Genomic DNA, 26,273 nt, shown 5'->3' on the forward strand with positions numbered 1-26,273 from the left:
GATTTATTTTGAACTATTTCAAAGTTTATTGTGAATTGTTTCTTATTATGTAACTGATAGAGCATTCTCGCTATTTACCTAAATAATTAAATTTGGTACTTGTTCGTTGTTCATTAATTTAAAACTATAAAAAAAATATTTGCCTTCACTCCTAATTGGATCTTTCAGAATGTAGTTGTATTAAAACTATAATCTTTTGTTTTTCTTTTTATCCACTGTAATTGCTTTTAAATCAACCAACAAATTAATATTGAAAGGTAAATATATGATAACATTAGGCTATGTATTAAATTGCTTAGGTGTATACATTTTCCTTGTGATTGAATTGCTACGCTCAACCAATTTCAGCTCGAATATTTCGTGCCTGAAGCAAAGGGACGTCAATCTTGACCATAAAGAAACGATCACGCCATGCATATCAAACGACAGCTTCGATATCGAGAGTCACTCGAAAGTATACCCCCAATTCCTGGTGTCCATTCGGCCCCTTCGGGTCCATTCCCCGTTTTATTTTTGTCACTCCTCCCATTTCTGTTTTTGGAAGGAAATTCGAATCGGAAAATCGTTATCAAAATAATTAAATTAAAACATCGTTCCCGTCATCGTCACCGAACGGGCTGAGAGATTTTTGGCGACGGCTGTTGATTTACAATTTCAATTTAGCCATTCTTGTCACATTCGGTGGAGTAAGCCGGTTGTGAAAAAGGAAGGCAGAAGGATGGAAACCCATCGAGCGTCTACGACATGGAAACAGATACTTTCAGTTCAAGCCAGTTTGAAGCTAAAGCGGTTGATGAAACGGATTCGTTCACCGTGGGATGGGTTGAGCCGATTATTGAAAGATTCGATTTCCAACGGCCAACGGCAGTTCATCTGCTGTTGCGTTTCAGTTGGGTTCGTTGTTGTGTTTAGTTGTTGTTTTAAAGTATATACTTTGAATACTATAATTTGATATTTTGAACATCGACAACAGTTGAATGATTTATGTAGCAGCTGGTCAATACTGTTTCCTTTCGCAGAAGCTGAATAGCAACCAATTAGCATTCCTTTTAGAAGTACTGACAACGAACCATGCTGAATCAACCGGTACTACTTAAATACGAGACAGTTTGACATACCTAATCTCGTAAAATTTCCAACATATGCCAACCGCAATCACTTAATCTAAAAGGCACATAAATACTCGTTTGAAAGTAGCAGCACCTTTGCTAAATGAGTTGTAAGCTCAACCATGAATAGATGTGCTTGTGGGAGAGTGTTTTTCAAAATTCATTTTTCACGTTCTCCTTGCATAAGATTTTAATTAATTTTACGTACAAAGTAATAGTTAATGTAGTAATTAACATTTTAAATCAGTTTTCTAATTACCATTGGGTGAACGGAACTTTTCATCCCTCGATCTTTCAAACTTCTCTCACATGTGTAATAGAATCTGGAACGAACTATGCCAACGAAGAAAAATGGAAGCATTCATAAAGAATCGGTGGAGTGATCGGGACCAAACGAGCGATGGTGGAAATGCTCCAATGGTGTGTCACTGCCGTTTTAATTACTTGCTAAGTTTGTGTAAAGGTATGCTTGTCTTATTTGTGTATTATAGGCTTTCTGTTGAGAGAAAACTATGTTAACGAGGAAGAGTATGTGTTTGCGCTAGCTTTAGTTTTCCTGATTAGCATATCAACGAACCATTCGTTGACAAAGCAACAGCAAATTCTCAGGTAAGTAGAAAAGCGGAAAAAGCACGTAAAAGCTGATGAATAAGGAAACCGTGTCACTGAGAATTTTGTTTTCCGTGATATGATGAGAATAGGAAGGAGAGTCAAATTGTGCTTGTGTGTGAAAGTGTTATCGTTAGCACTTTACCTTTACGGGTGTCGTTTACATTGTGTGTAATTAAATTTCGTAAGATAAATACATACTGCTCAGATGGCATTTCGGCCACGATAGAAGGACAATTATGAGACCTTCTGGTAAATATTGTGATAAAAAGTCTCCTATTAATACTTGATACATTGTCCCTTGCTATTGGTTAGAAGGTAAGACTTACATTTTTGTAGATGAAAACGATCGTTTTGTGTTATTCTTGAAGGTATACAATTCACCAGCATGCATTATGTGATATGTGTTTTCCTTAAAAACAACTAACTGAATAGCCCATTTAAAGCAAAGAAAGATGTGCGATGACATGCCGATAAACATTTGCTCGTTATTTCGAATCACGTGTTCATCGACAAGCTTTCCATTCCAAGAATTTATTTGTGTGAATTTTTGTAAGGGGTATGTATATGTTTTTTACTCCTGCACATGTTATCCGCCATTTGCTTTTAATTAATACGATAAATACATCTGCCATCAGGTTCCTCTTCTACCCGTGCCCAGTTTAAACTGGTTTGTACAAACGTGGTAGTTTTCAGAACCCGACTTAATTCCATCGTCACATCGTTTGTTTCGTTTCGAGTGGAAGGTGAAGCCTTGTCGATTCCAGGGGCCATCATCCTTTTGCCTCCTTTCGGAAATGGATTCGCATGGCTCTGAGGGAGTTCATACAGCTTTCGTAATTATAAACATTACGTAGTTCGAAAATGGTCTCGCTCAGAAATATGACACATAGATGCTTACCGAAGTGCCGGGTAAAGTCATCCAACGTCTGCTTCCGATGATGGTTGTAATGTCTTTGTACGTTTCGTTTTCTTCACCGAAAGACGAGCAGACCCGAATGAACGCCGCAACTTACCACTTGTGACTATAATGTTTAATCTACTAAACCGAGCTGAGATTTTGCCAAGGACAAGAAAGTTATTTCCTTCGATTCTTTCATGTCATTATCTAATACGGTACCAGTTGGCATAAGGGCGCGTGTTTGGTGCTTGGCAAATTTGAATCCCCGAATCAAGCGGAGGCCATGCTTGACCATGAAAACCATAAGCTTGTTCGTGTGCTCGAAGCGGAAGTTGTGGCAAGGCAACCGGTTTCTTGCTTCGGGAACGAGTTACGGTTTGCTACATGGACAATTCTTGCGCAACCGGCACTGGTATCCTACTTCCTATCAACTAACAAACTTCCAAAGATTACAAGTGGTACAAGAACTGATACGACTACTCTAATGACATCACAAATGCACAACTTTTGATGGCAAGATGTTATAGCGTAAGTGGATGTGACGATTGTACTAGGGGAAGTATATGGGAATGGTTACTGCTAGGGTAGGTACGATGCTGAGCAGCCTGATCCATTTTGAATATGACTCACGGTTTCTAGAACACCAAACCGAAACACTGGTTTGGTAATGTTCCGATGTGTAATGAAGATCGAAATGAAATTTCAGGTATCTAATCTGGGACGGGCAAGAAGCAACGTAAGAGTTAGGGTAGAGTCGAAATACCTGGTATACATCTACCCAAATGCCTTTTAGTTTTGCTTTGAACCTTTGCCCCAACCATTTCAAAAATATCAAGACTCGACATTACTCTCGGCAATGATTTGTTTGATTTCTTCACGGTGGATGGGTTTGCAGCTAACGAGCAGAACACGATCGAGGATATTTGCCGTAGCACTCGAAGTGTGTATGCCTGTACACACACAAACACGCTCTGAGGTGGTGTACATGCAGATTCTTTAAATCAGCTGAAAATACAATTCAAAGTACACCGTTGCAGACGGGTTCACTGATCAAATGAAATATGACGGTGGCAGTAAAGATGAGGGAATGTAGCAAACTAATTATGTTGTAAGGTTGAAGGAAAACTTTCACCAGCGCAGGAAAACGACGCTGACAAGGAAAGTTATTACATTCAGTTTAATTACAATATGCGTCCATCTTCCGCATGAGCGGAGATGTTTGTATACGTACCGTGAGCCTCATTCCATCGGAAGGAAGCACCAACGCATTCAGTTTCCAGCAATCTAAGGCCGGTGACTCTACCCCTTGAATTAAGCGGCTTAATATGCACAAAACTAAAATTAGAGTCAAGAGTACCATCATCGGACTTTAGTGTTGTTTCGATGTAATCCTTTTTATTTAAGCTGATGTTTAATTCTTTAGTTGCCATTTTTCCCAAGCTTAAATTCCTGGCGTGAGCATATTCTCAGAATTGAAGTGAGCAAATAATAGAACAGGATATTTACAGAGGGGAGCTTAAGAAAATGCTCGGCAGCTGTACTACAGCAACTTTTCGAGCTTCTTTCGCTCTGAGATGTTGCTACAGCTAATTTGGGTCAGGTTGTGAGAGTGTTTACTTTACTTCCAACTCGAATGCTTGGAACAATCTGAAACATACCACTACAACACTGGTACATAATTAATACACCCAGTGTATTAATGTACTGTGTTCTGAGTGTGCGCTTCCTTGCGAACTGAACATGCTTTGTACGTCCTTTTCCTTCTGCTCAAGATTGTTTACATTAACTCCCTTTGCTTTGCAAAGCGCGACAGAACGGACAGTGCATTAATGACCGCGTGTATACGCGCGTAGCATCTTCGAGTCTGTCTGTTGCGTTCGGCAATGAAAATTTCTTGCATCTAGGAAGCTTGTGGTGTGTTAAAATTATTCACATGTCAGGTTTGCCATCCCTGGTGCTTTGCACATACATATGTCCGCTTCTTCAGGTACTGACTTGCCTTGTTGGAAGTTGACTGGATGGGTTTAGCGTGAGCACTCCGGTTTCTGTACTGGGTGTTTTGAGCAAAACTGATCGTACAGTGCTAGAGCGTGTGTGTGGATGTAGGTATTTGTGTATGTGTTGGTATGGAAAACTAAATTTGCCGGAGTAATTTTATTCCGCTCCACTCCGAACAAACGCGCTTGAAGAATAGCGCACTTGGTTTGTGAGGATGTGTAGCTGACTACCACTCGAGATGGGAGTAGAGATGATATTAATTTGCAGTCACGCGAAAACGAAAGAAGCCTTGTTGTTTACCTTTGTGCTGATAAATTAAGTTATAACTGCGCGTCAAAATGTGACGAATAATTTACGTACATTTTGGGAATGCGAACGAAGGTAAAGTGATCATAAATTTTTCCCTCAGGATAATATGTGCTAAGGACAGGTGAAAAGGCATTTAATTTTTTTGTTTTTTTAGTTGTTTTCGTGTTGTTTTAACTCGGATTTCATAAATGCATGTTTAGATCCACTGTTTTGTTTTATATCTAGCATTTATTCATCTTTTTTAGTATTAAATGCAACACTTACAAAATACTACTTAAAATTACGTTATTTTTACTGCCATATTTAAAATCAAGTGTTTAATCTGCATTCTTTAGGTCGAATATTATTTATCCTTAGTTTTATAAATTTGCTGAAGACACAAACAATATAATTATTTTGTTAATATATCCCCTCTTATAATTTCTTTGAAAACTGTTTAAAAAACTAAGTAATTCAAACAAAAAACTGTAATTTGGTTTGCGCTACCTGAGTTTGTGAGTGAAAATAAATTTAGTTCGTATTTTCGAAGAATACAAAGCTTATAATTTTGATTTGCCTTGTAACTACTGTAAAACGATAGTCAGAGTAGATTCATGTCCTATTTGTGTGGTACTAAATTTTAAAAATGCATTGCGTGGTATGGGAAATTATTAAATTAAAAAAAAATATTCAAAATCAATCAAAAGCATTGTTAACTTCACCAATCAGAGGATAGTTTCATCAACTAGAGCAACCTTTCCACCCCATGAACCTTTTCATTGCAACCTTTCCACCCCATGAAGTAAAATGATTCCACACTTCCTAAAAGCTGTTACATCGCAAACAAATCAGCTAAGTGTGTTTGATGGTTGAAAAGATAAGTAGGTTTAACAGGTTGTAAAGCTAAGCTAAGACCTGGTTAATGATACGGTCTTTAATTTGCGTCGTTCTATGCACGCACGCGAGCTCAAACACAAAGAAAATGGTTGTAGGTCAAAACGCTTCACAAATTAAGATATTCACCCGTCACAAAGCATACAGATCAAATCGGAAACTTACTTGTCTTGGTGCGAATAGACAACTTGTTTGGGTGGCCTATACAGGCCGGAATTCTCACGGGTTCCACCCATTTCACGCTGCCGTGGTATGAGAACTGGCACAAGATTTTGTTTATTACCAGTGCTACGTTATTTCATTTGAACCCATCCCTTTTCCCAATTTACGCACGAGTGCCAATGCTCTGTACAACCACCACCGAAGAAACGAAGCGATGCTTGGCATCCATTTTCGTTATTTCCTTTGGATTTATTCGAATCACCAGCAAATTGGTTAAATCAGCCAAGCTTAACCGAAAGCCGGCGGCACATTAAACCGCTGGCTCTGGAATGGCGGCGAAGTGGATTGAAAAGCTACACTGATTGAAAAATCAGCTTGTTTGCTCCTGCGCACACATCATGGTCATGGCCTTGAGCGACTTTCGTAAAGGGATTAATTTATTGAATTGATACTAATCTTAACGAGCATCCCACCCCTGCTGGTGAAAATGGTAGCATTTCTTTAATATCGTGTCAACAGCTTGATTCCATTTATCGATTTGCGCTTGTTTCTTGTTTGCGAGAGGAAGGCAGGCAGCAACTCCACGGTTATTGCCAGAAGGTATTGGAAGAACCTTTATTGCTGGCTGGGTGGCACTTTGCGTTCGAGTTTTGTGTGGTTCCACTTGCTTGCGATAGAGCTGTTGCCCGTTGTATTGCTTAACAGGGATAAAGTACAAAACTAAAAAAGTCGGTTGAAATATATTTCCCATCATACCTGCGGGCGTGAGGTAGTTGTTAGCGCAGCATAGGAAAGTTGCTCCAAAATTCAAATGATATCGAAATAAATTGATTCAAGCGCAAACGAAGAAGAGCGTTTTTTCGTGTAGCAGTTGTGCCATTATCTCACAAACAGCATTGATTGACGATTAGATTTCGCTAAATTTCTTTTCTAGTCTGCTTTATGTTTATAAGTTTTTATATTTATCAGAACTGAAAAAAAAACCTTCTAGTTCGTTTGCATTTGTGGTCGGTGGATAGTATTCACTGTGTAAGCATGTGGCCTACTTTTGAAATCGATTCGCTTGTTCAAAACTAGTTCATGCGTAGCAAAAAAGAAACGTTAAATCTGAAGTTACCAGCTTTTACGCTAGCAGAAACTGTTTTTTAAAATAGCAAAAAAAAAAATCCTCAGCTATTTTTGCCGGATGTTTCCGTGTGAGATGTTTCAGCGTATGCCGTACCTCGTGGGAGGAGTAGAAAGTGCTTTTTTTTTTTCTTCTAAGATAGGGTAAGTGTACCAATAGTGGTGCAATTTGTAGTGACACAGATGTGTTTGAATGGATTTACATTGTCAGGAAGGTCAATTTGTGAATATTTTAACACATAGCAATTAGAATATGTTTTATCTTCGCAATCACAACCATTTTTACCATGAAACACATCAAATTTACGAAAAACTACATATTTTTGTTACTGCTTCGTTGTACCTATAATGGTGGTATGGTTCTTATAGTCGTCGTATTGTGTTCCTATAGTGGTGGTAAACGAAGATGCATCAAAAACAATGTAAAATATCAATAAAACTTAGTTTCGAAGTTGTTTTTATATGAATAGCAAGGATAGCTGCCATAATAATGATTTCTTTCGTAATTTGATCGTACAAAAATGTATAAATTTGATCGATGAACGATCGATATTGACGAAAGTACTCCATCACACCTGTCGTCAACCTACACCCGGAAGAGTGTGCTTGATTTGAAGTCAATTTATCATTCAGCCATATAAGCGAATTTTGGCCTGTTTTTGGTAAATTACCTACATAAAACTAATTTCTGTTGCTTATTTTAGTGAAAACAGTACGACTTGTCAAAAATATCCTCGAATAAACAGAAAACGACCTGTTTTTATTAATTTTATAACTATAACCACTATAGGAGCATGCCTGTTTTGTGTACCTATAATGGCACTATGGTAAAAAACACTTAAAAATGCATAAATATGGTCAAAAGACCAATAATTTTAGTAAAACAATAACATTTCATAACAGTCATGTTGAAAAACTGGTAATTGCGTGGGTTAGTGATCATTTAGAACCTTAACAGAAATATGAGTTTCGTTATGAAATCCTAAGGATTTTGGAAAAATGTTGACATATTTCACAAAATAATGGATTTTTCGGTCACGAAGAAACGGAATGGTCCCATTTATCTTTTAAATTCTTTGTAAAAGGCTAAAGAACATTTCACACTGACGAAAATAACTTAATAACTTTTAATTTACCGTATGGACCGCATTTTAGTGCAATACCACCACTATTGGTACTACCACCACTATAGGTACATTTACCCTACATATTTGCCTTTTTTGTTCTGCGGTAATGTAAGGAAGAACATTTTCTGTCTTGTGGCATTTTTATTTCAGAAGTCAACGGATAACCTTTGCTCTTGAAGCATAAACACTGGATGTATATTTCACTTTAAAATCTTCAAATGTCAACGCAACGTCTGGCATTACGTAGAGAGTATATGATCTTCAGCTATTGCGTATCGTACTTGCGGATGATGTTCGATGCTGAAAGGAAAATGTGAACCACACAAGGGATGTTTGTTGTTCAAGGCTCATCAAGAAACTTCAAGTGGCCAAGTGGTGACGGTTTAAGTTAGTGAGATAGAAAATGTTTTATTCGACATAGCTTTCAAAGAGATAGTTTGTATGGTAAGAAGCGAGAGTGTAATGATACACTTTGAGGGGTGATAACGGGTGTCGTTATGGTTGGTCCAATGCATTTTTCCTAAATTTTTTAACAGAAAAATTACCATCTAATTGTGCTTTTACAAACAGTTGGATTGATGTCAATAACATTCAAATGATAAACTGTGTTTCAGATGAAATCGAAGGGTTTTTCTATAGTTTATCTTCGTTATAAAGTTCACAACTAGACACAACACAAAAACAAATACGATGTACAAACACTTCCTTCTCCAAATTGCTTTGTTTTCCCGTTCAAGTTCGTTTTTATCTGCAAAGAAACAACACCCACCCAAAAGGTTTTAAGCTTCGACCATTTAAAATGCGCCCAGACTCCGAAAAGTGAGAATCATTTTGGGGGGGGAAAAAAGTAAATATACGAAAAGTTGTGTTTTCTCACTACAAAGTAGCAAGTACAGAAAACAGTATGGTACCTTCGCACACACATTAATAAACAAACCTTCCTGCAAACCTACACATACATCCCCACAATCTCAGGAAAGTGACATCCGTCATGTTAAAACGGACGTACACGAATGCACTTATCCTAGAGGCTAATCAGGAAAACGGTTTCAAGAGGAGAAAGGTACATACAAAGTGTATAAACATGAGTTCTTGCTCAGGCCGGTCTTGTGTGGGTACGGGAAAACCAACGGCATTTGAGATACAGGGTTTTCGAGGATTATATAGACATGTTCAGCAAGTTGTAGATTCGTTCAGGCATATAATAGACTCTTTCAGCGAGATATAAAATTGTTCGGAAGTAGGCGTTGACATGTTCAGCGATTCTGTAGAGCTGTCATTTGTTATGTTTACACCCTGTGCCGCAACGTTTAATTTTTCATGCTTAAATGTCCTAAAAGTAGCAAATAATCATTCCTCAAGCTGTTTAATACATAAATAAGTAGAAAAAGCATATTTTTTAGCAAACCGTTTGATTACCTTCTAATGAGAATGATACAAGCTGCAGTCCAAAGGGTACGAAAGTGACAGCTCTACAGAATAACCGAACATGTCAACGCCTACTTCCGAACAATTCTATATATCGCTGAAAGAGTCTATTATATGCCTGAACGAATCTACAACACGCTGAACATGTCTATATAATCCTCGAAAACCCTGTAAAGTGAGGTATGCATTTTACTGAGACAGAGGACTGAGGTATTTGTTCAAGGTTTCTTGTTTACATGCGCTTATCAGAGTCAATATAAAATGATCTACATTAATTGGCAAATATTTAGTAAAACATTGCTATGTGATTTTTCCCATATCTTTTTAAGATCGTGCCTGTATCTTAAAAAGATATAGAATAAAACACAACTGTTTTGAAAATGAGTCTAATAGTTTAAAGAGCCTAGGTCTGGATTAAGGAAAAATCTAGATATTTTTATTTTATTTTATCATAACTATTAACTCTTTTTTGCTTTAATAGAATATTCTTTAGCAATCCAGTATGTTGTATCATAGTACTTACCCTCACCGTGCGTCTTTGCGCTGACGTTGAGAAAGTTGTGATTGATTTCCACATTCTCGTCGATGTCCACCTCATAGATAACCTTCTCGAAATAGAGTGGGTATTCGTTTTTGTCACCGACCCCTGTTTTGATGAATTTAGAAACTGAAAAGAAAAGCAAAACACACACAATGTACTTTTTATTTAGTTGATTAAAGTAGTGCACATAAACTGTGCGCCTAAAATACAGGTACCGATGCATTCACTCAGAAAAATGCTATAATTTCAGATCCTACCAGGAAATAGCAAACTAAAAGGAAAATGAAAGAATATTTAAATTTTGCTCCTATTGTCGTGTTCCATCCAGTATGAAAAGTAGTCACATATGTCACTCACTCAACCGGTTCTGGAACGGACACTCCTGAACATCAATTACCACTAATGGAAAACAGGTAGATAAATTTCGATTTCTCTGCTTCCATTACGGTCTCCAACAACGGTAATTGCAATGCAAAGTTACACAACGTATATAAAGTGGATAGACAAAGATGTCGCATTAGAACCGGTAAGGAAAGGGAAAACTGCAACACAAAGAATTGCACAAAGTTAGAATGGAATAACCACACATATTGTTCGATCGTTTCCGAAACCATCACCGACCCATCCTACTCACTTCCCAACCAATCCAATGGTTCGTTTCATTGTTAGTGGGAATAGATCCATTATGTCTTCGATTTTAGATTTTCTCTTGTAGTGATTTGGAGAGGCAGAAAGCCAACAGGATGTGTGTTTGTCTGTATGTGTTTTGTGTTGGCGTCCTGAACAAAAACGAAATTCAAACATAGATATCCATCGAACTGCGAGCGAATGGATGTTCGCGCGTTCCAGCTGATCTTGTGATTCGGTGCAATTGCAATCGCCGCACGGAAGCAACACGGTACCATGACTCAAAAGGCTATGTTTGGCCTCCTGCCACGCTCTGCATGGACACTCTGTGTCCAGAAGAGCAATTTGAAACAATATAAAATCCATTTTCTACAAGAGTGAATTCTGACTTTGATTCGTACGTTCGTTCGTATGCTGGCCATGTACGCCATGCGTTGCCTCGACACACGAGCAAGTGGCAAAATAGTACAAAGCAAAGCTAAGAAACCATCACCATCCGAGTTCAACTTGTAACATCTTGTTTAATTTTTTTTAATTTTTTTTTTGCTGACAAATAATTTAACATGCTTTTTGCAATTTACTACAGTTTTTAATTTTAAGCTAAATGTTCTCCACCATCGTTTTTTTTTAATTTTTGCTTCCGAATTGTTACGATCTAATTGTCTAGAGGTCAGTTTTACGCAAGACTAAAGCGATCGTGTGTAGAAGGATAAAAAAAATCTTAAAGAATTTCTTAATGTTTTGGTATTAGAATATTGATGTAATATATGTTTTGGTTTACTTCAAATTTGTATTTCTTCTGTTTTTTGTTATATTATTAAAGTAAAAAGCCCACTTGATAGTGATTTTTACACATTCTGTTTTATAACAGATTAATTTTTTAGAATTTACTCTATGATAAAATGGAATATGAATTAAGGTAATAAAATTAAGGTAATAATAATCAATTGATATCTTTTAATCATTAATAACATATAAATATAATTCTGCCTCGTGGAGCAGTCATCAGCTCGAACGACTTAAAAATTTGCCCAGCATGAGTTCAAATCTCTCTTATGGTCACCTCGTAGCAAGAAATAATTATCCGGCTGTGTGTTGCGAAATTAGCCTCAAAAATCTTTAAAGATCGGCATGACCTCGAAGATTGTTACAAAGAAGAACAGCGAAATGGAGTTTTTACATAAAATAAATTTTAATTTAAAAATATTTTTTATTGTTTTTCCAATCTTCTTAACATATTTAAAATAATAAAGTTGTTGGTGGATATTTTAAGAAACAAAAAGATTGAGAAAACCTTGACGATTTTTCCTGCTTGTACTTTTTTTATTCTTATTCTTTGGCACAACAACTGTTTCCGGTCAAGGCCTGCTTGTACCCACTGGTAAAGTGAGCTTGGCTTTCAGTGACTAATTGATTTCCCACCATAGCAGGATAGTCAGCCCTACATATGGGGGCACGGTCTATTTGGAGCTTGAACCCATGACGGGCATGTTGTTAAGTCGAGTTGACGATTGTACGACCAGACCGGCCCTAATGTATAACAAAAAAGGCATGAATTTCATAAGAATGTTGATATTTCGGCCTTGAATGGTGTTTGAAAGAGCAACATTTTTAAAACATTATTATCATATAATAAGGAAAATATCAATCTGCCGAACATTTCCAGTACTTTTCCAACTTTAACTTCAACTCAAAATGCTTTTCTGAAATTTATTGCTTCAGATTCTACCACCAAAGGAGGAGAAAAGAAAATTAGGAGTTTCATACAGATGCTATCAAAACAAGTGTGAAACGAAATAAACCATTCTGTATGTTATTGATTCTTCGGTATGTCTTTGCTCGCTGTCACATATCGATCGATTGAACGGCGCAATTGCAAAATTGCGATGCAATCGAGGGCACTGTGAAGGATTGGTGAAATAGTTCCACCAATGCGAACGTACGGTCTAAAATGCAATTATTTATTTCGTCAAATATGACTTCGTTTGCTGCGTGTCTGCTGTTTTTCAAATCTTACTTTAACTCGAATTCTAATGGCAGGTATGCACAAGTGCATCAACGGTAGTGCTACATACTACAACTATTAACTTTCAGCAGGCGAGGTTAAAATGGCAAAATTGAATTTCTCGCTTTTTATTGCGGAAGCCAACGGCATGCGAGGAGTATGTATCGTGTGCCGTTTCTCTTATGCATGCGATGTGGAATGTTAGTTTTTTGCTAACACCATACAAACGGTGACTGCAATATGGAGTCAATGTTGAAATATTTGAATAAATTGTTCACTAAAGTGCAGTTGAAATAATTTAGTGGCATGGTATATTTTTCGAAAGTTGCTTTGAGGCATGAACTTTTTACCTCAACGGAAAACAGTAATTTTTAGTTTATAATGTATAGAATGTGTCCGATATAATTTTTGTGCTATTTAAATAGTATGATAAATTTTATTATTATTACAATGAAAATTTTACTCGAATAATTGTTCACTTTTGGTACAGAAATAATCTTTGTGAAATATCATTGCGTGTATAAATTATTATATGTTTAATATATCCTTCTGCAAACCATCTAACCGGGATCAATGCCAAGAGTGTAAATTAATTTCAATTGGCTTCTACTTTTAGCTGAAGTTCAATCAAATAAATGAGTAACAGCAAAAGCAAACAGGTCTGCGTTTGACGTTTGCGGTGAACGGTCGTGCTTGAGTTTGCTCCGTACAAATCAGATAATATTTGCGTTGTTGTGATCGCGCTTGTAGTATTCACTAGTTTGAGGATTCTGAAAGTAGAGAGTTGGCTGCAGTGGTGTGCTGTAACACTTGATTAGTGGCATTAAAATCGGTCTATTTCGGGTTTAGTTTCCTGTTTTCGTCGTGCTCTGCGTCGTGCTACTGCTCGTCAATTCACCATGACTCACTGCCGGATTTGCTCACTGGACACCGAGGAAGCAGTTATCATATGTGGCGGTAACTTGAACATCTCTTCGTGCAAACAGGCTTTCCATCCAAAGTGTCTGAAAATGCCAAAATCGAGCATAAAAAGTGTTTCTCATAGCAATAATATTGTTTGGATTTGCAATATGTGCACCAACAACAACTCCGATAATGGCTTGGTTCTTGGTGAGAAGGCACCCCGCCTCATCAAAATGATTAGTGAGATGAAGAACGAAATATCTCACCTACTAAATGAGTTGAAGAGAGAAATGATTGCAGAGATTGATCTACGAATACGCACAAACCATTCCGAATATCCTCACACACTCACTAGGAACCATGCCACTAACACTTCACAGTTCAACGAAAGATTGGCTTCCACTACTACACTGAACACTACGCCTGTCCATCCCGTCAAAACTATTCACAACACCACGAGCTCTTCGGAAATGCTGCCTGGATGCTCTCATACACGCAATATCACTCACACTCTTTCATCTACTTCACCACGCGAACAAACACAACGAAGAATCGGTGTTGACAGTGCAGCTTCGGCTAATCATTCCTTTCATCATCGAAACGCATTGCTTACCGGTGCAGCAACTGATGCAAGTTCATCGTTTGAAGGCTTCGTTCCAAATGTTGAGTCACGAGTATGGTTGTTTGTCACTCACATCGCACCGCACGTTACTGAAGAAGATATGACAACTTTTTTTACCAATCGCCTTGAAAATAAAAATTGTATGGTAAAAAAAATACTTCCTCGTGATCGTGATCCTGCAACGCTTCGATTCATCTCCTTCAAGGTCAGTCTCCCAAATGCACTTAAGAATAAAGCACTTTCACCTGCAACTTGGCCCCGCGGTTTCGTATATGCCGAATTTGAGTTCCGTAATAAAAAAATCAACGATTTTTTTACGCCACATACCCTATACAACTCACCAGAATGACTATGAGATCACAGATCGTCCCGAACACTCTCACACCCGAAGAGAACAACCCGAACACCGAACATCATACTGTTTCGCTCTCCGACACTCTCCCAACGATCACACACTCACAGCCTCCCCTGAGTGAACTTTCGATATATTATCAAAATGTGCGTGGGCTACGCACTAAAACAGCTGATTTATATGCAGCAAGTTATGAATCAGAATATGACGTTATAGTTTTAACTGAAACATGGCTCGACGATGCTATTTCCTCGACGATGCTTTTTGACGACAACCGCTTCACAGTTTACCGTACCGATCGTTCCACTACTAATAGTACAAAGACAAGAGGAGGGGGAGTTCTTATTGCAGTTAAAAAAAATTGCCTCTAGCCCTTGCACTCCTCTTTCAAACATAACTGAGAGTCTGTGGATTCAATTGAGAACCCCTACGAATTCTCTTATAGTTGGTGCTATCTACCTTGCACCGGATCGTTGCAACGACACCCACACAATAAATGCTTTATGCTCCACTCTTCGGTGTGTGCGGGATAAATATACCGATGATACAATGATCCTTATGGGGGATTTCAATCAGTCTCAGCTCGTATGGAGCACATCCAATGAAAGTGTTGCAGTTTTAAATACATCGGAATCCCGGATTAATCCTTCCTGTTCAGTTCTCCTCGATGAATTTAACTATGCAGGACTGTCTCAACTAAACTGCTACATGAATCCCCATGGTTCTATACTGGACCTTATTTTGGCTGATGATGGGATTCCTTACCACTTACTAAAGTTGGAGCTCGTTCTTGACCCTTGGATTCAACCAGACTCCTACCACCCGGTGATTGCTCTCCGCCTATTTTCTGAATCAAATCACACTACAACACCACAACATACTTCAAATATTCAGAGTCGGAACTTCCGAAAGACGAATTTTATAGGTCTCTCATCGGCCCTTACCAACGTTGACTGGAGCCATATCACCAGAGACCCGGATCTCAATCAAAACATTTTGTCGTTTACAAATAAAATCACAAGCTTTTACGATCAGTTTGTCCCTCGTTATCGGACCCCAACCAAGCCACCCTGGTCTAACTCACGGTTAAAAGACTTGAGAAAACAGAAAAAAAGACTCCATAAAATGTTCCGTCAACATAAGAACGAGGTCAATAGAAGAATATTTATTAAAGCTGCCCGTCTGTACCAGACACTTAATCGCCGAGCCTACGCCAACTACGTAAGAAAAATAGAAAACCGATTTAAAAGGGATCCAAGAACGTTTTTTAGTTTTGCTCGACAAAAACGAGATAGTAACAGACTTCCATCAATGATGCTTCTGAACGGAAGATCGTACACCGGTAATGTTGAAATCAGTCAAGCATTTGTTGATTACTTTTCATCAACATACGTGAGTAACACGCCACCAGTCACTAATGCTGTTACGTCCAACCATATACCTGATGCTGCCGACATTCCTCTTCCTGTTCTGTCTGAAGCTGACATTGCCTCGGCTATCAACGAGTTGAAGCTTTCATTCGCTACTGGGCCTGACGCTATACCCAGTGCTATTTTCAAACGCTGCAGAGATGCTTTAACTCCTGTCTTGACCACATTGTTCAACAAGTCTTTGCAGCAGAAACGCTTCCCTCAAGCATGGAAATCTTCATTCATGTTCCCGGTTTACAAAAATGGAAATAGAAATGACATATGTAATTACCGTGGTATTTATATGTTATGTGCAGTCAGCAAAATTTTTGAGATCACCATTTCGAAACACCTATCAAGTGGTTTTAAAAATATAATCTCCAATGATCAGCACGGCTTTCTACCCAACCGCTCAATTGAAACAAACCTTCTCTCTTTATTGAGCACCTGCTATCCTGCAATGGACAATGGTAAACAGGTAGACGTAATCTACACCGACTTCAGTGCTGCCTTTGACTCCGTAAATCATTCAATGCTAATTTCAAAACTATCAAGCTACGGAGTAAATGGGGCGCTAGTTCATTGGCTCTCCTGTTATTTAAGTGATAGGCATATAACAGTGAATATTTCCTCCTCTATATCTGCACCATTCACCAACACGTCCGGGGTTCCACAAGGCAGTATTCTCGGACCTATTCTTTTTAACATTTTCATAAACGATGTTATTTATGTTATACCAGATTGCGAAAAATTGTTTTATGCAGATGATATGAAAATGTTTCTACCGATATCAGATCAAACCGATTGTTTTACCCTTCAAAACTGCTTAACTCGATTTAACTCATGGTGTAAATCAAATTGTATGCGTCTCAACATATCTAAATGCTCTGTTATATCCTACACTAGAAAAAGAACCCTCATTGTTTACGATTATAAAATTGATGATAGATCAGTGCCATTTAGATAGCAGACTTACGTTACAGAACCACTATGAAGCAATACTTTCAAAAGCCTTCCGTTTGTTAGGATTCATTTTGCGTGTTGCGAAAGACTTCAAAGATCCATTCAGTATAAAAGCTCTGTATTGTGCAATTGTCCGTCCTACCTTAGAATTCGCTAGTATTATTTGGACTCCGACACAGCAATATTTAATAGATAGGCTAGAATCGGTTCAACGTAAGCTCACTCGTTCATTGTTTTACCGTCTCCCATGGTCTCGTAATTCTGTTTGTCCCTCTTACCGTACAAGGTGCCTGCTATTTGGACTAGAACCTCTGCAACATAGAAGAAAGACGGCACAGTGCTTATTTATACACAAACTTGTTACCGGATCTTTAGACGCCCCGTCAATTCTGAGTAAATTGAACTTTCAGGCCCCCAGTAGAATGTTAAGAACCAGGACATTATTTAACATAGAATTCAGATCGACTAATTTTGGATCAAACGATCCTTTATTAAAAATGTTAAGTGCTTATAACTCGCTAGGAAACAATGTCGACTTGAACTCAAACTTAAACAATTTACGGACCTTTTTACATAGCTTAATATGACGCTTCCACAGTTTATGTTGTTTTCTTTATTTTTATTTGGTTGATTGACAGTTAAACTTGTTATGTTTTTTGATGCGTTTTTGTTAGCACTGTTCTTTAGCATTAACTATAGAAATAAGTATGTTATGTAAGCTTATGCCAGCTAGATAACTTTCGGAATAAATAATAATAATAATAATAAAATGTGGTGATTGCTTTTGCATAATTCCATGAACCATTCCACGACGTTATGAAAGCAAAACCTTCGCTATTCGTGCAAAATATTGCATCAGGCGCGAAACATTCAAGAACATTGTATTGCCAGTTGTTTGCATTGAACACAGGGATATTACATTTCCAACATTTTCTCTCCACATACACCATCCATTTCCTTTTGCATCGATTAACTTTGTTTGCTGTCCGCGATGAAACCGTTCGGGGGAACCAATACACCTATCACCCGTATGCGAGGATAGAGTACCAGGCGCCTCCATGACACTATACATTAATGACAATCCATTGACAACGGTATTTGTCGCCATTGTATCGTTCATTGAGCACAAAATATGAGGACAAAATATTGTAGCGACCTTAGCCGCAACAAGTTCTCTACACAACCGGCTACGTGTAGATGGAGCTGAAGGCGGCATACATGGTTCGGGCGGCTGACACTCAGCGAGAACAATTTATGAGAAGAGAGTGAGAAGCGATCGAGACGAGCGAAGCGATGGCGAAAAAAGGCCATTCTGGTGTCGGTGATTGCGGGATACGGTGTAAAGTAGCGGGATTATAAAAATAAATTAAATTAGTTATAGTTAAAATAAATAAAAAAGTTAGTTTTATTTAGTAGTTAGAAATAGTTTTTATCGGTCATTTAATGCTAGTTGTTTCAATATAAAACTGTCACAGGAGCAATCTGCCATGCTTTCTGAGTTTTCAATCAAACCACTTATACCACAGCCGACCCCATCGATGTCCTTTATTTCCTTCGCAATATTCAAAGGATAGCTGTGCTAATGGTAATAAAAAGCGTGATCTGGCAGATAAAATACCTCTTTAGGCGGGCGGTCGCTGAACGTCAAATTAGATAATAATATAACTTGGCCAGCAGGGCGAATGATAGCGATTGTGTGCACCATGCCTTATGACCACCCGAAACAACGACATTTTATTGACGCGAGATAAAATCGTTCTAGACCAATCCTGGATGGTGCTGTTATTGAACGTCGGGCAGTACACTTTCTCGTACTTTTTAATTGCTTGCCAGCAAAATTAATCTTGCTTGCCAGCATCTGCTATCACTCTCTCTCTCTCTCTCTCTCTCTATCTCTCTCTGTATGCTTTCTGAAAATACGGTTCACCAATCATTGAAAATGGTTCCCTGGGTAGTCATCGTCAATTTTCCGAAAACTCATCTCCTTCCCTTCATGCCACCAATGCAGAAACAAAACACGTCGAGTTCGATGCTAATTGATTTTGGGATGGAATAATATTTTGTTTTACGATCGTCCATTAAATCGAGCCCTCATGAATGTGTCTGTAACTTGTGCTGTGATAGTCGGGGCTAGGATTAAGAAATTAGAAACTTTTTAGAAAGACGGCAATCTTCCAAGCTCGTTGGGATTTAGTTTTTTAGGCCCAACTAATCTTTACAAAATAGCAAAATTCAAATTATTTTTACTAAGCACTAACAAAAGCGTTCACTATCGTTCCCTGTATCTTGATATGATGGTTATAAATTTCAATAGCATCTAATCTAGGAATTTAGTCCTAAGCACCGCGTACCAGTCCGTCAATTGTTCTCTAGTTTTCCGTTTTGTCGCGAGTTAAAACACCGTCCAAGAGCCTCCAGTTTAAATAATAACAACCCAATCGAGCACAACGCTCTCCCACACGACAACTGGGATTAAGACATGATTCTTTATTTTTTCAAGCCGAAAACAACACATAGCTACAGACAAATATACATTTTAATTTATGTTCGCTTAGCTCCCCAAAACAAAAATGCAACGTCGTGGAACAAAATGTTCAGAAGAGGGAGAAAGGGAAGAAAAGTAAAATATATTTAAGCTTTCTTTCCACGCCGTGGCACTCCCTGGGCACCGTATTGGTCACGGAACACCGGATGGTTGTCCAACCAGCGGTGACATTTTTGTGCAATAAACAAACACTAAGTGGAATTAATTAAATAAAAATTTGCATCCATTTGATGCAGTGGTGCACATTTTCGTCCGGTTGAAACTTGGGATGGGGTTTATGTGCCATCTTCCTTCAATTTCCCGAAACTTCGCCGTTGTGTTTTTTTCTTCATTTTTTGTTGAACCAAGCGTCCCGAGGGTGGTCCTCAATTTGTGTTATTGTAGTGTTTTCCTTCTTTATATTTGTTTATTAGCTACCGGAATGGTGGGATGGGTTTCTTGTATCGCGTCCGAGAGAAATGAGCACAGTCTTGAGGACGAAAGAAGAGAAATACGAAGCAGCCCCTGAGCTCTGGGGGTAAAAATATCCTTTACCATGGACGGGAAACAGTCAGCCGGAAAATATGTTGCCATTCTGTAAGTGTTTCCATCACTGGTCATGAAATGGTGCGATGGTACAAAGAAAAATGCGATGAAAAACCTACCAATTCCCCTGGGTGTGAGTGCGTTTTGGGTCGTTTCTTATCCTTACCACCCTTTGCTCCATTTCCGGTAAGAGCAAAGGAAGAATATATGTTCTTTTTCTGCTGGTGCAGTTGGATTCAGATGCAATCATGTGCGAACGAAAAAAATGCCGGCAAATGCTTAGATCTGATTTGTGGAAAAATTGCTTTAATGAAATGGTACCACACTCCTGGTTCTGCTCTTTTTTGTGAAAAAGACTCTCACACACACTCAGACATTCATTTTAGTACCGTAGTGTGACAACGACAGACTGATGCTTCCCGACATTTGTGTGGGCGGTTTTTGTTCACTTGCTCAGACGATTTTCTCTAAGTTTCGGTTGCTTTCTTGTCACAGTTTTCAACCACACGGTCGTCAATAACGTTTGCATCCACCGCGAGCTCTTTCTTTTGCCGTAATGAGGTCAGGCTAGGGCAAGAAGAAACATTAACGGGCATCTCATCATTTCTCCCCGGAATGGGTAGTGATGAGTGGACGTACAGGATGAGAATCTAATTGATGATGGTGATTTATCTTTCGCTCGTAATTTCAATTTGGCTTTTTATAATTTTGTTAGTTAACTTTTAAAGATTATATTCTTCTGATCAGTTTTTACACGTATATCTTTTCTCGTCGTTGCCTTTCTACTATCCTCTTCTTTTTCTTCCTCCTGTTACATCGCAAGACCACCAACCACTCTAGATCTTTCACTCAAGGTTGCTGTATCTCTTGTGTGTGTGTAGCCCGGTTGCTGTACATCTGATGTATGTGCATCTAAACATCTGAGGTGTATATAACATGTTTGTTGGTCTTATTTTCTTTCCCGTTTTGCACAAATTGTTCTTGATTTGATGCAGTGTAGTGCCATCTTTTTTGACAGGCGGTTATTAGTTTTCAGTGTTCGGGACGTGTCAGGTTGTTAGAGCTTTTTGGTTGACGGGACATTGCTTTCATTTGTAATGTAAATTATTTTGAAATATCAATTTGTTGGTTTGCAAACTCAACTTAAAAAAACTTTAGCATAACATAGTTTCTTTAGAAAATCTTTAAGGGTTAAAGTTAAAACTAAAATAGATAAAGATTTTTTTCTTCTTTATCCAACCCCAATGTAGACCATTGGCTTGATTGAATTCTTTCAATCATATTAATTAAGCACAGGCACCTCTTCAGTGGCATTGCACACACTTAATTACCATTCGCTCGAGACATTTCATAACTAGTTGGTCCTCACGTAGACTACCACTCATCGACGCTGTTATATTACGGCGATCGATTACGAACGAAGCCCCATTCGAGTGGTCTCGGGATTACTGAAAACACCAAACCCAGGTGGAACAGATGGAAAGGAGGATTACTAATTAAAGTACCAGCATAATCTACTTTTATTTTGTTCGCGACAGAGGAATCCGTGGGAAAAACGAGAAGAGCGAAGACAATCATGTAGTTCGTCCGATGGTAAACAGAATCCAGCAGATCGTCACCGAGGAAACGAAACAGCGAGTGTGAAGACACGGGCAAAAGGTGCGCTTCGGGATGACGAGCTGGTGTTAACTGCCCAGGGAGTAGGGATTTATTGGACGGCTATAGCAACAATACTGAGTCGTGGTTGTGGCTTCATTCTTCCTCATCTCCTTCGTCTACTCTCGCATCAGAACATTAAATGCGGGTCGATTGGTAGGCTGCTTCCGAAATGCCATTCACGTACCCGCTTCGAAAAATGTGGCTCGGCAATTTGCAACCGTGGAAGGAGTCCCCTAGAGTGGCTTAGGTGACCGGATTTTTGAATACGACCCTGGGTCAAAATTTGCCTGCAAAGGTCGACAAGGATCATTTGGGCTCTGATTTACCAGAGCGGGTACGATCGTTGGTGCATGATGAAACCAATGTCATTGTGTGGTGTGGAAACTTTTTTGTTGGCTTGCGTGTGTGATGTTTTTCTTCTTCTTTTCTGTATCGACTTAAAAGTAATCTTTTTTTTTTTTGCTGTTGTTGCTGCTTGCCTGGACACCGAAGCTGGATTATGTAAATAGATAAATTTCTGGGACGGTATTTACAGAGCACAACATGTTTGACATAATAATAACGGTATGTGGTCGGACGAAACCTGGACAGGGACGGGATGCTAAGCTCTCCTGGAGATGTGTGCCTATGCTACATGAACGAACTTTGCATGTTATTTATTTTAGCGCCAAGCTCACCGACATGTTATTTAAAAAATCATCAGTAGCTCCAGTATGGTTGATGATATTTTACTTAAAGAAACTACACCCTCGCTCTCAACAGGTAAACAAGGCATGAGTTATATTTTATAACATAACCTTTGGTTTGCTGAGGGAATGGCATTTAATAAATAACAGTTTATGGCGAAATGGGTTTAAGTGGTTTTAAAATCCGGATCATCATGAAATATAACGTTAAACATGGTCTTTGATGTAGATAGAGCGTGTTACCTGGGATGCAGAGTTATGGCAAAAATGAACACATCACACAATGCAAAATTTGAACCCTTCAGCTCTTCTGCGAAGGGTTTACCAACTCCCGGAGAAAAGATAATTACGAACAAAATATTTATTGGGTTTTACTTTGCCTTGAATATTTCAATACATTAAATATCGCTCAAACTAGCAAGAATTGCAACAATGGACTTAATATTATATAGTAACTTTAATTCCCGAGCGGGGCATGCTGTGATTGACGACGGTGTTAAGCTTCGACCATCGTTGTCAGATGCCTCGGGATTTTAAAAAGACATGTTCTGAAAATCGTTCCGCTTACCACATTTGCTTTTGACTATTGTTGGAGATTTTGAAGCAGCTATCTAAAATGTAGCATAACATTTAGGGAAATCTTTTACATTTCAGATTTGCACGACTTACATCGTTCTTTAAATCGTACAGAGAACATTAATACACGTGAGGCTGAAGCTGTTGCGTGTCCTTTCGAACAGCTCAAGAGTGACGATGAATCTGTGTCTCGGAAGTGAAGGTTTAGTGTGCTCGTTGTTTGACCCGGAAATTATTGCACGCAATCTCAACGAGGAAAATCCAACCCTTTTGCGAGATACTGTTCTTATTCTCTGGGAGCGTTCGTGCGCGACTGTATGACATATATTTCAAGGCTTGAAACGGACCCGAGGCTAAAACGAACAGTGTTATATTGCTTTCGAGCTTTTGGATTCACTTTTTGCCATCAAATGATATAATTTTAATGCTTGTGTATTGGCTAAAGTATGCTCTAAGCAGTCGGCATCTGCTAGGCGTACCTTCGAGTTGGTACATGCAATGAGCAGTGCACTAAGCTTGTAGCGTGCTCGAAGTGTATTGATACGTGGCTTGTTAGGGAGCGATATTGGGTGTATGAACGGAGATGGGTGGCGAATTGCAATAAGCTATCCAGTTCCATTTTCTTCAAAGCTTTCCATCCGATCAAGCATAAAATGAGCAAACTAGTCGGGCTAGGAAGGATAGGTAGGGATAGGCGGATTGTATCCGGCTAGTGTGCGAATTATTCGATCGATCGAGAGCACACCACTCCCTTGTACGAAGATTAATGGAAGAAAATGGCAAGAGCGTTTGCATGACGTGAAGAATCAATGGAAAAGCGCAATTTCATCCTTCTGAATGTACACACGCGAACATACATACGGTGACTATCTCGGACGCAGGCACGCACACATCCCTTCTTACATTCCGCTTGCCTAGGGAAGAATTCGTCATTCACCGGACCTGAATGGTGGTTTGGTGGCAGAATCGGTGGCACCTCATTTGGCAGAATCGTCAATCATTGTTATGTCGGTACGAAAACCGGGCAGACGCTTTCGATGGGGCTCAGTGGCAGTAATCCACGGTACTGTAATTGAATTATGTGCGCTATCGCTGGTGGTGCCGGGAATCGCACTGTCTGCACCGAGTGGGAAGTGGATGGAATGAGGCACTGCTAGCTGCTCATGTCAAAATCATAAATCAAACAATCATTTCCAGCTCATTCGTTATCTCACACCGGACCACATCGAAAGGCCAGTGTAGTGGTCAGGGTTGGAAAATCATTGCAGAGGGTGATAGTATAATGTCGATTGGCGGGTTCTCCGTGACCAGTGCACATTGGGCAAACGCCTGTATAAAAATCGAAAAATCAACTTCATCGCAGACTAACACCATCATCATTTTCTTTAAATAGGTTTTCCAGCCTCTACCACTTACTCGGGACCCATGCGCTGATGATGATGTTAGCCTATGCCCTTGGATGATGGCGTATCTGACAACATTATGGTCGCTGAGTGTGAGTGCATCACTAACTCGCCAGTTCAATCTCTCCGAGAGGGTGGGACTGCAGAACGTGATATCAACGATTGATGTCCTCTCGTTTCTATCGAACGTGGGGGTTGTGCCGGTATTTCCCAGCGTTACTCCCAGCCGGGCGAAGCTTTCGAGAACAGCATCACCTCTGCTATTAGTTCGCTTGCTCCCCCATTCAACAGCCCAGGCATTGAAATCACCGGCAATTACAAGTGGTCTATGCCCATCCAGCTCTGCTACGAGGTTGTCTAACATAACATGGAACCTCTCTAGCTCCCAACTTGGGGGAGCATAACAGCTGCAGAAAAACACTCCATTTACTTCAGCTATGCAGAAACCCTCGAAGGTGTTAGATACTACCCGTTGTATTGGGCACCTGCCTGTCACCCATATTGCAGCGTTCCCAGTATCCGCTGCTGGGATGCACTTCCACGAGGGGTACATGAAACACGTGTGCAGTGGCGCTTTTGATGTTTTCCCCATACCACTGGTACTGGTGAGAGAGTTTAAAAAAAATGTTCATTTCTGGAGAATGTAACGCATTTTTCATTTGACGTTTCTGTTACGCTTCTCTCAACTAGATTAATGAGACAGTACAAAATATTTGCCCATAGTTGACAGACAGACAAAACAAAAGAAAATACATATATTCAATGAAGTTTTACGAAGGGATGCTCGTTGTGAAGTAAGCGCGTACACATTTTCGCTAGCATAATGTATTACATCAAGTGTACAGTACAAGGAAAAAGGTATTCAGAAAAGTGTTAAATATTTCGTTGAGGATCTACCCTACTGAAGCAAATACTTTCTTTGATATAAAAATAGATTTTCAAAACGGCCCTAAATGAGTGCAGTATAAGATGTATTTTAAAAAAATAAACTGGCGAGCGATTAGACCTGTACATTTTTCCGCATTCGCCATTTGCGAATTGAATCCACTTTTTCATCAGGAAAATCCTGTGATCCGAAAATGTTCTTTCGAGCCGATTGACAGTGATCGATGGTGACGTGAAGCCTAAAAAATATGCAAGATGATAGCATTTTATGTTAAAAACAAGGAAAATACTAGTAACTGGATTTAGTGATGCAAGTATTTATGGAATGCCCCAGGAAATTGTGATTTCCCAAAAATAGTCATTACAATTACAAGGTAAAGTTTATATTGGGATGTACGTAGAACAGTATCATAAATGGTTGGCAGCCAAGTATTCCTTACATTCCTTTCAAAATTTGTAGTTTTTTTGTTGAAATCACACGCCAAAGACAGGCAGAAAGGCAACGCATGGGAATGCTCATAATCTGGTCATTTGAAAATTGTCATTTTTCCTTTCGTTTGCACTATATTTTCACCAGCTGGCCGTTGTACCGCTCTTCTCAGCAGAACGACACTCAAACTAAAGCGAACGCATCACTCCCTAGACCGTACGCTTGTTTTCGGATAACTTTCACAGGGAAGCTGTAATCTGCGTGATAATTGGACAATCTTGAGAGTTGTGTGTCTTGCCCAAGAGCCTCACCATCGATACAGGCCGGCCGCAACAAGAAGCGATAACGACGAATCTTCTCATTAAAGCCGTGTGTCCGAGTTGTGGGCTGCATAAATTTGCATAAAATCATTCGGCTACCGTCGTCTATTTCAGCGCCTTTTCTCAGGCTGTTTGCGCTCATCTCCCATTTTTGCCAGATGGTGAAATGGAAAGACTCCAA

At 39.1% G+C, this 26,273-nt stretch overlaps 1 protein-coding gene across 1 annotated transcript in view; it reads right to left on the bottom strand.

The window, feature by feature from the left end:
- LOC120954860 (neural-cadherin-like) overlaps positions 1–26,273 on the bottom strand; it is a gene marked incomplete at its 5' end in the record, with an annotated part of 134,940 nt that overhangs the window by 56,994 nt on the left and 51,673 nt on the right. The window contains 1 exon segment of the mRNA XM_049608277.1: positions 10,165–10,308. Within this exon segment, the coding sequence (XP_049464234.1) occupies positions 10,165–10,308 (144 nt within the window).

Source organism: Anopheles coluzzii, chromosome 3 (genome assembly GCF_943734685.1).
Source record: "Anopheles coluzzii chromosome 3, AcolN3, whole genome shotgun sequence".
Classification (NCBI taxonomy): domain Eukaryota; kingdom Metazoa; phylum Arthropoda; class Insecta; order Diptera; family Culicidae; genus Anopheles; species Anopheles coluzzii.